Source organism: Pleurodeles waltl, chromosome 10 (assembly GCF_031143425.1).
Source record: "Pleurodeles waltl isolate 20211129_DDA chromosome 10, aPleWal1.hap1.20221129, whole genome shotgun sequence".
Taxonomy (NCBI): domain Eukaryota; kingdom Metazoa; phylum Chordata; class Amphibia; order Caudata; family Salamandridae; genus Pleurodeles; species Pleurodeles waltl.
Window position 1 is genome coordinate 933,144,829 of NC_090449.1, and position 12,901 is coordinate 933,157,729.

Genomic DNA, 12,901 nt, shown 5'->3' on the forward strand with positions numbered 1-12,901 from the left:
ACAAACACTGCAGGACCAACAAACAGGCCTCCTGCTACACAGAAGAATCTCAGGGCTTCAAAAGTACACCAAACAGCTAGAAAGGAAATGGAGAGCTAACCACAATGCCAACACTAGAGCAACCTATGGGGGCCAGCCTCAGGCACTACCACCATCTTCTGAGAGAACCAAAAGAGGATCCCTCATAAATTGGATTGAAGCTTGAACAAGAATGGCAAAGAGATTTTTTTCATCATGAAGGAATTTACTCATCCCCACCCTATTCAACATGTAAATGACACCACTCGCCAAATGTCATCAGATCTCATGGCATCTCCTACGTCGATGACACCCAGATTATCCTCTCAATGTCACACAAGTCCCCCATGACCAGACTCAACTTCACAAAATACATGATCTGTGCAGCAGAATGGATGAAAACCACTGCTTGAAAACTCAACACAGACAAGACAGAAGTGCTGATCTTCGTGAACAAGAACTCCACCACACACAACTCTGGACCATAACCTCACTTCTGGAATTTCAAAGTGCCCTCAAGACATGGCTGCTCGGATGAGCATCTGAGACCTGCAAGCGCCTGTATACCCTGTTGAGTGATTAGACACTCTTTACAAATCCGGATTGATTTATTGATAATATAACATTTACTACTCCACCTTTCTTCCCATCTTCCATCCAGTGTCTTCTTTTCTCCAGAGATTTTTAACATTTTATATTTTCTTGCTTTCCACTGCACTTTCAGTGGGCAGACATCTTAAAAGTCTCTAAACTTTCCATAATGGTCACCTGACAATGACACATATACACGCATGTGTAGAAAGCATATCTTTATTAGGTTTTGTTTTATGTTTAACAAATCCCATTGGAAGATGGGTCGGCACCACGGATACACTTGCATACACAGTGGCCATTTTGAATGGGTTTCATTAAAATAAAAGTGCAAGACAGCTTTTGTGGATGCATGTTAATCCATGGCAGACATTTTTCAACAGATGGACTTAAAACAAAGCAAAATGCATTCCAACATAGCTACTGTGGATACACAGAGACCAGTTGCAGCCATCTTCGAATGCATGTTTTATTTTACTGACCAGCTTCAAGATCGCTGCTAGGGATATGTGTGCATCTTCAGTGGCTAGCTAACACAAAATAAGCACTGGCAAAGACAACATATTTCTCAACCAAGATGCCTTAGCTTTGCCAATGTTTGTTCAAATGAAGTCCTAGCTGATGAATTGTGAATAGGTTGGAGGTTTTGGATGCTCCTGCTGAGGTAGACCTAAAAATACTGCAATTTCAAATTTAATGTGAGATTGTGTGAGCGTTTTCACTGCAAGGATAAAGCGGGCAAAGGACAAGAAAGGGAAAACATGTTGAACAATCTGTAAATTATGACAATATTGAAGTAACATTGTCAACTAGAGATCAAAGTCATTCAGGCTCCCCCGATTAACAGATTTACATAGAATGCACTATATAAGAACCATAACGACAACGACAACATCCATAATATTAATAATATTGTTCAATATAGAGCATCATACTTCTGCATTTTCCAAGCACTATCAATGTCAGTGTTATCATTATCCGATGGTCCTCTACTTTTTAAACATGCACATTAGACTGCAGATAGGCAAAGGTTCGTCGGTGTCTAATAAAATGTTCTCTTTTGATACAGGGTGAGCAAGGATTACAAGGAGTAAGAGGACTAGAAGGACCTGCTGGGAAAGGAGAAACTGGGCCAAAGGTAGGAGTGAAAATCCAGTGAGTACACAAGAAAGCAACGTGCAAAAGCGATGCAGGTGACATAGCCCCTTATTACAACCTCAGCAGCCTTCTCAGAAGATCGCAGAGGCAGCGGGCGCCAGACTACCGCCAGTGCTGGCGGTATTTCTGGCTCCCTATTTCGACTTTTCAGTTGGGCCAGCGGACGGTAACAGTGTTACCTTCCGCTGGCCCAGCGGAAAAGTCACATCAACATTGCTGCCGGCTCGTCATAGAGCCGGCGGCAATACTGATGTGCAGTGGGTGCAGTAGCACCCGTCGCGCATTTCACTGCCTGAAATTCGGGCAGTGAAATGCGCGATGGGGCTATGCCTGGGGGCCCATGCCACGGGCATGGGCAGTGCAGGGGCCCCCAGGGCACCCCAAGTCCCCCTTACCACCAGCCTTTCCATGCCGTTGTTTACCGCCGTGGCCAGGCTGGCGGTCGGGGACTCATAATCCACAGGGCAGCGGTGCTTGCACCGCTGCCTTAGGGATTATGACCGCCAGGCGAAAGCATGGCGGTATAGTGGAGGGACCAGCAGTATGGCTGTGGCTATTGCGCCAGGGTCATAATATCTGGAGGAACACCGCCAGCCTGTTGGCGGTGTTACCGCCAGCTTACCGCCGGCTGCCAAGGTCGTAATGAGGCCCATAGTGTGCTATGTAATGTGCGAAATTCCAAATTATTGCCCTCTCATGAATGCTTGCTTCAAGGCTGGACTGGCCATTCTGACCCTGCAGCATTTCCAGCTGCCCTCCTTGTAAATTACCTGTTTCAGAACATGGTGGGCTACCATCATTGAACCATGAAACCCTCGTAGCCCTTTTATAGAATGCTGAATATTGCTAAATTTGGTTTCTATCACGGCCTTGCTTTGTTCAGTATACATGTTTGCTCTCAAAGTTGTTTTACATCTTGTTTTTCCACAATATTAATTTGTGAGGCCATTACTGAAGGTGATGTAAACCATCTTGTTAGGAGGGATTGTGGCATGTAAAAAGAATCGTGCCTGGCAAAAGTTGGGCCAAACATTCAACCGACCATTCAATGTTTGACAAAATACATTCAATGTTAGACAAAAAAACTAAAACAATCATTACATTCCGAGTAGATAATTAATCACTTCACAAACCTTTTATATGCTTGGAAGTATTGGCCACCTTTTTTGTGATCCCATTCTGAAAGTTTGTTCTGGTTTACCACTGAATTTCCAGGAATAGGTCACACATGGGAGCAACCTTTGTGCATGGGCGCAGAGTGAACTTTCAATAACTTGTGGAGAGTTCTGGACCTCTCTAGGAAGTTGTGGTTTTTAATTTTGTAAAAAGAAAGCAGGTTGTAATGCTTTTTGTGTCATCTCCTCACCTCTTTGTGCTCATTACATTGTTTTACAGGATTTGGTGTATTGACTCCAGCTAACATACACATTGGGCCTGATTACAACTTTGGGGGAGGGTGTTAATCCGTCCCAAATGTGACGGAGATATCACCCGCCGTATTACGAGTCCATTATATCCTATGGAACTCGTAATACGGTGGGCAGGATATCCGTCACATTTGGGACGATTAACACCATCCTCCAAAGTTGTAATCAGGCCCATAGTTTTTCATCATAACTGTCCTTACACACTTATACTATGCATTGCAAATAAACAATATATTTAATAATAATTTTTATTAATTAAAAATATATTTTGCATTGCAGTTTACCCATTTATAAGCAGTCATTATGTTAATCGGTTGGGTTTGTGAGCTTAAGACAGTAGAAATTGAAAACCAGGGTTTATGGAACAATTGAAAGAGGGTTCATCAAACACTACGAGAGACTGTGCTGTAGAGGATAGTGACACATAAAATAGACAGCTCAGGCACAGGCCTTTAATCTTAACTATGGCATCCACAGAGAACCAGTGGCTGTTATCCCTGACAGTGGAGATGTGAGGCCTCATTTAGAAATGAGTGGTAATGGAAAATCCCCTGTCTTGTGGAGAAATTGCTAAAGTTGAGGCTGGCTGAGTTTCCTCCATTAATTTGGAGTCAATTTTGCTAGTGAGTTATCCTCTGTGTTGAGCACTTCGCCCACAGACCTTAGAACTTTTCATTACCACCCACCTCCTATAATACCTGCATCTACGTGTCCACTGGCATTTTTGGGATTTTTGCAATTCAGTGGATTTTTTTTGACATCCTGGTGGGCAGCTTTGGCAGGCAGTGCAAGGGAGCCACAGAGCATGAATTCAGTTTTGTTCTTGTTGAGCTGTTACAAACTCAATCATGCCCAAGTCTACCCTAGTCAGTTATAGTTTGGTGCCCATTATTGTATAATGGATTATAGTAATATTTGTATAGAGCTTCATAGACCTGCTAAGTTGTGAAGTTCTTCTAGGTGGTTGGGTTAGGGGTTACCCTGGTTGGTGTGCATTGTTGGTAGAGTGCGTGTTAACATCGTGACCGGGGCAGGAGATATGAGGTGCTGCTTGTTAGGTTTGGTGGCATGTTCCTGGTAAGTTGCAGCAAACTTGTGTCTACACTTAAGCATGAAAAGAAGCGTGAAATTGAAGAGTTGTGCTTTCTGAAAAGTAACGTCTTCTTTGGGGATGGATAGAAGTCTACTTCATTTTTTGTGCCTGGTTGGTTGAGAGTGGTATTGTTTTATGGCCTGTCTGCATCTGTCAGTACAATCAAACACCAAATGCTGACCTCCACAGTGGAAACACCCATAGGTTTCTTTGTCATGGGTTTACCATAGTTTGCCTCCTACCCCTCAAATGACCATCAACCCCTCTAGATGGGGATTTCAAGGTCCAAGAACATCCTTATCTTCTAAAGAGTACATCAGGGATTCATCCTATCTCCTTGTTCAATTTCTAGAGCGAAACTCTTGAATTGATTCTCATTGACAACAGCATCAAGATCCATCAGTACGCATTTGACACACGATCTAGCTTGAAATGTCCTCAGTTCTCAACATTCGGTGACTCAAAACCTGACTCCATCTAATTTGGAACTGAATATCAAGTACCTACCGAAAGCTCAAACGGTCAAAGATAGAATTAATTCTGCTCACCAACTGTACCAAACTACCACACATTCCATCCTAATTTGAACCTGGATGACTTCACCCCATAGCTGACAGAGTAAGCAAATTCACTTGCATACCCCCTCAGAACTGACACCTCCTTCAAGAAATAGATCTCCAACATCAAGGTAGATTAATATGGGCTTTCCTTCCTTAAAATAGTGAAATAATATCTAGCCAATAGTGACTTCTGGATGACAGTGCAAGCCTTACATCTGTCTCACCTGGATGGAGGCAGTGCTTGTCTAAATAGCCTCCTTGGAACCACTCTGGTACCCCTGACTAGTATTCTACATAATACAACACATCTCATCAAACGCCATTAAAAGAAATGGGTTATTCGTTGAGAGGGGTGTGGGCCGCACTCAAATAATACACACAATCCTTACAAAAGTAATTAATAAACCTATGCATAACTCCCTGGTAGCATGGCTCAAAAGGAGTCAGGTTTAACTTAGAGTCAATTTGTAAACTGTTTCTGGAGTATTTAACAGTAACAAAGTAAAACACCACACAAGAAAAATCCTGAACAAATTTAGAAAATTAGAGTCAAATTAAAAAAATAAAATCACAGCAAAATGACAAAAATCCTAAAGGTAAAACCAGAGTCTGAATGTTTAAAGTCCTAGGTAAAAATAGCTTTAAAAAGCACAAAGCACCACTCAGGGGCATGTGGTTGCACCGTACTGTGTCACAGTTGCAAATTCAGGTCATCCACAAAGGAGTGGGTGTCGGGTACAGGGACCCTGTTCTACCTGTTAGAGAATTTACCTTCTCTGAGTCCAAATCCTTGCAAGGAGCATCAGCCAGAGCTTTGCATTGGTAGGGTCTGTGAGGAGGCCGATGTTGGTGCAAGGAGCAGTCATTGCTGGAGGTTTTTGTATTAGCAGGAGGCATTGGCAGTCACTGTTTGAGGCGAAGAACAGGTCATCGACGGAACTTTGCATTGGTTGTAGGAGTGGCAAACATTACTGATGCGAGGAGCCCATTTGTGGTTGTGAAGAGCCCTAAACGTTTTAGATTTTCACCTGACTGCAGACTTTAAGGATTTGAAGCAGGAGGTGTACACTCTGATGTCAGGGAAGGGTCCAGGGACTGGGAGTTGGCATCTCTTGCCGATCAGGACTTACTCAAACAAAGGACAGCAGAAGGGCTAAGGGAGTTCCAGGTTGTACTGGTCAGCTGGGCAGTTGCAGGAAAGGCACCTGGAAGCTTGTAGTGTCCCTATAGCTCAAATAGGAGGTCAGCCAAGTGGCACTTTGAGACACTTCTGGGGATCCTGGATCCAAGGCAATAAGCTCCATGGATGTCAGTTATGGGTTACCAGGGGTCACAGCTGCGACCCCCAGCTTGCCCCTTGCGACCCCTGGCACTGCTCTTCAACCCCTAGCCTCAGGGCAGCTTGTCCTTATGGATGTTGCTTCGGGCTCCGCTTCCTCTTTTTCAATCATTTTTTTCATTACCCTAATGGTGAATAATATGTTATTCACCATTAGGGTAATAAAAAATGGAGTACAGCTAGCTGGTATAGGACCCTCCTTCGTAGCTGAGGTGAGTAAGAAACACTTTTAAGTGTAGGTTGTGTGCATGCTTGTGGGTGAAAATGTGCTTATGGAAAAGAGAGTGTGTGTATGTGTGAATGTGTGTTTGAGTGAGCATAAATGTGTGAGTGAAAGTAAAAATGAAATGGTGTGTGATGTCACTTCTGCTACCCCTGGCATTTTGGTGAATTGAAGTCCATGATAAGCACCACTTTTTCTTTTTCTGAATCTTCCACAGTGTTCTGATAAGAGGTGCTGAAGGTGTCACATTTATACCATGCGCCTACATTTGTGAGAGGGACAATCTCTGGCCTACGTCCAGACTTGTTTTGGTTAGACCTTCCTCTTCCCTTCAGACTGGCTACAAACTGTCTAGGGTGACAAAGGCAAGGGAAGGCCTGGTGTTAGGTTCCTTTGTGTGTAGAGTGCAGGGTCCTCTGAAGTGTAATCAGGGCAGAGTAGAACCCCTCCTCAGCCATCCTGTTAATCAGACCCACTCCATTGAAACTCAGGGCCATTTTGTCCACATTTCTGAAAGGAATATACAACACACCACAGGAAAGCCATTACAGTCATTGGACCCTGGATGCTGGCAGAAAGACACATTTAGTTTAGGTAGAAAAATGCCAACTCTCTAAAAGTGGCATTTTCAGATCTGTAACCTAAAATTCAACTTTATCATTAAAGAGGATTTTAAGTTATACTGCAAATGAGTGAAAGAAATATTTCTTTATCTTTTCCCAAAGTATACCTATCACATATTAATTGTAATAAGGTAACCCAGTATTAGTCTGCGGGAGAGATAGCCTTGCCACAGTGAAAACGACTTAAGGAGTGTTTCACTGTCTGGGCATGTAAAACTTAAACGCACATATCCTACTTTTAAATACCATGCATCCTGCCCTGTGAGCCTTCCGAACCTTCCTAAGAGGTGACTTATAAGTAATGGAAAAAGGTTTATTTTGCCAGGTCGAAACAGCAATATAAAATTACACTATATACTGTGGTGGCAGGGCAAGCCTGAGAAATGTTTTACAGTGCTACTTCAGAGGGTAGCTAAGTGAGTGCTGAAGCCTACTGAAAGCATTTAATTTACCGGCCCTGGGTATATGTGGTACCATTTACTAGGGACTTATAAGGAAATTAAACGTGCCAATTAGGTTTATGCCAATTGTGCCATGTTTATTGGAAGGAGCACAAGCACTTTACTGTTGGTTAGCAGGAGTAAAGTGCACAGAGTACTAAAGACAAGAAAACGAGTTCAGAAAAAATAGGGGAGTGAAGGCAAAAAGTCTGGGGGAATACCACACCAAGGATGCCCAGTCTAACAGGCCACAATAACTTCAGTCACATTTCCCCAAGAGTCAGGGAACTGCATTGGCTATATTACAACTATACATCATTTTAAGACTGGCTATATCAGTAGAAGGCCATTCCTGGAGGCCTAGCCTAGAAATTAACCACTTCAAGTGGACAGCGCCAAACTAAGATAAGACATGTTGCAACCTCACTTTCTGGAGAGAGAGTTGTTCAAAACAGAGAAGATAAACTGCCTGCTTGCTGGAAGTATTCCCAGATACTTAGCGATGCACTGTGAAAAGGTGTCCTCAGGTTTTCCATAAATCTTTATAGCTACTAGCTAAAAGCTGCTTTCAAGGGCTGGGAGGGCTAGAAAAGCTGACCTTTTGATGGCCCAAACCGACTAATGTGTCCATGTTTTTATTATAAATGTTTGCCTACTTCTGTGGCCTCTCCTCAGAGTCTAGAATAATGCAGAACATCCTGAAGACAGAGACTGCTGTGTCAGTATGCTATAAAAGCCGTAAATCAGTGGAAATGGATATTTGGCTGTGGTCCTCGCTCACTGAGAGTTTAGAGAAGCCTTTTCTCAACTTGAACCCAGGGGCCGGTTTCCAAGCAAACTTCCCAGAAAATTTTGGAGTTATTCAAGCACAGGTAAAATGTTACAGAACTTTTCTGGACAGTTGAAACTTTGAACTTTTCCATTTATGGATAACAAGGGCAAGTTGCCAAGCATGCCCAAAAAGACAGAACCTTAGAGACTACACTTTTCTGGCTTTCCCACCTGGTTCTTTTAACTGTAATAGTGGTTCCAGCCTTGTAGATCCCTGCGTGGACACAGTTTCCCTCCTTGCTCCACTAAAGATTTCAGACCTCTAAAACATTAGAACATTTTGACAAGGACAAACTGAAACACTTGCTCTACCTCTGTCAGTGGTATGCCACAAACGAGCCTAAGTTTGTGCCCTCTTTTACTATGAAATGTGATGTAACTCACTTTAATGTTGGGTTGGACAGCCTCAAATTGTGCACATGCCCCAGTCAAAAGAACCCCACTGACTTGCATTGGACTTTATATTCCTTTTATTTTCTATCGAAGTTTCTTTTTAATAACTACCTAAGTATGGTTTTCTTTACTTTATTGTCATTTCATTTATTCCATTTAATTCTTTTTCTCTAAAGTTGTTTGGGAATTTCAAGTCTTTGGTCTCATCTTGCCTCAGTTTGATAGTCTGTTTTCCGAATCATTGAAAAATAGAAATCATATCGTGTTCTGCTGCCATCTTTTACTTCCCTTAGAGATGTTCCTGCAATAACTATCACTTGTCTTTCCTCCACCTAGTGGCATTGTGATGTCGCACCAGTGTATTTGTTTAGTTTGCTGGTGTAACGCTTCTACATTTATCAAATGTTGCAAGAACCTGAGCTGATATGACACAGTAGCATTTTTTGGTCTAAAGGGAATTGATTGATTTTATTGCACTTATCAATTAGTTATTCACATTTCACAGGTGGGGTTACTTTTGCAGGCTTGGCGGCATATTTATACTCTGTTTCCGCCGAATGTGCATCAAAAATTAGGACGCACATTCAGCGCAAACTTTGCCCCATATTTAAACTATGACGCCCGACCTCGCGGACGTCAAAAAACCTCCGTGTGTGCCATTTTTTGGATGTGAGAAACCGCTTTGCATGACATGCAAGGTAGGCGTTCCCATCCAAAAAATGACTTAAACACCCGTGTGCCATATTTATACTCCTGCGTCATTTTGGCGCACAGGAGGGGGCGGGCCTTAAAAAACAGCGCACAGCCTGATGTGCGCCGTTTTTTAACGCCTGGGTGAGGGCAGGCATTAAGGGACCTGTGGGCTCACTTCCATGGTCTCAGACCATGGAAGCAGTCCAGAGGTGCCCTTCCCTGCCCCCATGAACACCCCCTGCCACCCTCGCCCACCCCAGGAGGACACCCATGGATGGGGGGACCCATCCCAGGTAAGTACAGGTAAGTTGAGGTAAGTATTATTTTATTATTTTTTTTAAGTGGCATAGGGGCTCCTAATTTGGGCCCCCCTACATGCCACTGTGCCCAATGGCCATGCCCAGGGGACAGAAGTCCCCTGGGCATGGCCATTGGGCAAGGGGGCATGACTCCTGTCTTTGCTAAGACAGGAGTCATTTCAATGGGGATTGTGCATCAAAAAATGGCGCAAGTCCGGTTTGAGCCATGATTTTTTACTCTAACCTGACTTGCACCATTTTTGGACGCACAACCCCCATTTTCCCCTATGCCGGCGCTGCCTAGTTTGAGTAATTTTTTTTACTCTGACCAGCACGCAGCACCGGCTAAAGTCAATCCTTAAATAAGGCGCCCGCATGGCGCGTAGGAATGGCGTTAGCCGGCGATACATTTTTTTACGCAAACCAGCATAAATTTGGGCCTTGGTTTTCAATCTTTTCCCTGTGTCTATTTCATGATTAACCTCGAGGAAAAAAATGCCCTCCTTCGGCTACATTTTGTTCCTGTTTTATGTGGCTTCGTGGAGTGTTTGTTATTTACTGTGAAAAATGGATGGGAGATGCCATTCATAAATGTTCTATTTATTTGCAAAGCTTATTTTTGTCATCTTAAATCGAAAAGATTCAGGGTACATCCTTGTATATTTCTTGAGACCTAATGATATATTCTTATTAGCGGTCACGTTATTTCACTTTTCCCGCTCATGTTTCCAGGGACAGCTTACCACGCAGAGTGGCTCTGAGTTGATCATTTAATTTCGGCAGTTAATGTTGGAAAGAGAACTAAAAAATAATGCTACTAATAGGGAAATATGTGCATTTTCAGGAGAAGAAAGGGAAGCCGAGTTTGAAATAGATCCTACCATTTAATTTGAGTCTACTGCCAGGACCCTTGAATGAATGGGATCTCCTGGAATTGGAGGGCCTTGTCATGTAACACACAGTAGAGATCCCTCAAATACGGTGCTAAAGATCGGGTAGTTTCACACGAGGATGGCTTTCTGAATTGTGATCATCATTGGTTCGTTTAGAGAGACCTCTGGTGATGTTTCACCAAAAGGGGGTGCAGTAAGAGAGGCATACTGTTAGATATGCTTTTAAAGTTTAATATAAAAGCCCGAAATGTACACGCAGAAGGGGACCATGGTGCCAGAATGACGCAATAAGCAGGAAACGCATTCTCCCTGCTTGCTTTTGTGTTTGATATAGCGCCCTGAGACCCTTACGGGTGAGTAGTTGCTCTTTATGAAACCTGATTTATTTGTTTTTTATTTATTTATGCATACACGTAGAATACTTATACGAGAACACCAGTTTGGAAAGTTGGAAATTATTCCTTTGATCTGCATTAAACATGGAAAGGTGGGGTGTTTGTAGAAAGACGGAGGCATCCTAGATAATGTAATTGTTAAGAAGACAAGCATCAATGAGTGAGTGAATTAGGGGATTGTTGGTACAGTGAAGGTGGTATAAAAGGATGAATGTGTAAATGGATGAAGGAGCAATGGCAACGTGTGTGTGTGCAAGGTTAGGCCAGGGCAATGTGGGGGCAGTGTGGGACAAGAGCAGCGAATGGGGTAGGAGCAATGTATTGGTGAACACTTGAGTGCCTGGATGGAGGAGTGAGTGTATGAATGGCTAGAATAATACATCGATCGCTCAATACATTAGTGAGTTTTTTGCAAGAAACCCCACGGGCAGTTCTGGTAATGACGCAGCCCACATTACTATTGGTGGTGGTAGCTAAACGACAAGGTCCAATCTTTGGCGGCAGCAGCAACAATCATCCCACGGCTACCAATGAAGCTTAACATGAATACAATGCATTGCCTGCCTGTGATGGCTCTGCCGGTCCCAGGAGGTGGCAGGGGTTCAGTGTGTGCAGGTGGGCATGAGTTTCTACACCACGGTCCGGAGACAGGCTGGGGCTGTGTGGTGGACGCAGTGTTGACAGGCAGCAGTTTGTAAGTCATACCAAAGTCCACTGATGAACCCTGTATCTTTCAGAACAAAGGACACACTGGTAAATTAGCCTTGACTATAAATCTATTAATAGCGAGAGGCCATTAAGGGAAGGAGTCAATGGTGGGTTGGAAGGATATCTAATGTAATTGTGATTTGGCTTTTGGATCAATTTTTTATTGTTTTATGGGTGTAAACAGAAAATCCACATTCCTGTTAAATGATTTTTTATCTCCTCTCTTTTTTACGTTGCTCAGCATTTCAGAGACCTGCGAAGTCCACAGCATTCTCCCTTATTATGACAAATGTATTCTCATTTTTTTCACTGAGGGTACTGGCCCGTATTTATACTTTTTTAGCGCCGCATTTGCGCCGCTTTTTGATGTAAAAGCGGCGCAAACTTACAAAATACATTTTTTTTTGTAAGTTTGCGCCACTTTTGCGTCAAAAAATAACGCAAATGCGACGCTAAAAAAGTATAAATATGGGCCTCAGTTTTATTTTGACAGGAATGGGAGTAGCTGTTGCTCTTGCACACGGATGATGAAGGTCAATATGCATTCTCATGAGTGGGAGGGCCTGCGTGTTTGTGTTCTCCCTGAGTACCTACTCGTAAGGGATCGGATTGAAAATCAACAGGACTGACTGACTGACATTTAAGTACACATCGAGTTTACTTTTTTAACGATTGTGGAAAATGGAGTGCAGAGGGACATCCACTGTCACTGTTCAGCACTTTACATTAAAACGTGTCTGCTTGTGTTTATTTGTATTTGTTCCTGTACCACACCACTGGAACAAATCGTAAGCGTACATTATCATTTTATTTTTCCTTTTTTGAAAATCCAGCGGGGCTATGCTCCTCCGCCCCGCCCCTGAATGTATCAACAAGTCCCCAAGAACAGTCCGACTAGCAACTGAACTAAGTGCATGAATTGTGTACATGTCACCCGAAGCATGGCTGTAAGGAGGGTGGTGGAGTTCAAGGCCCACCCAAATCATTGCATACAGTAGACCCTCGAATTATTCTGACAATAAACGAGGCTAGATGGTCAGTACTGCTTCAGATAATAAGTAATTTCCTCGAAGAAAGCACACCTTTGGAGCTGGCACACTAAAAAAAAACAATTTTCAAAACAGTAAATATTTTTTGGGGAAAAATATTTTATTGAGCAAATTGTGTGATTTATAATTACACTGCAATTACAAAAATGCGAGTTTTGAATGATAACA

At 43.0% G+C, this 12,901-nt stretch overlaps 1 protein-coding gene across 1 annotated transcript in view; it reads left to right on the plus strand.

The window, feature by feature from the left end:
• Positions 1 to 12,901, plus strand: part of COL28A1 (collagen type XXVIII alpha 1 chain) — a 407,146-nt gene that overhangs the window by 214,772 nt on the left and 179,473 nt on the right. Inside the window, exon 20 of the mRNA XM_069211728.1 lies at positions 1,679 to 1,747. Coding sequence (XP_069067829.1) covers positions 1,679 to 1,747 — 69 coding nt within the window. The remainder of the gene's footprint in view (positions 1 to 1,678; positions 1,748 to 12,901) is intronic.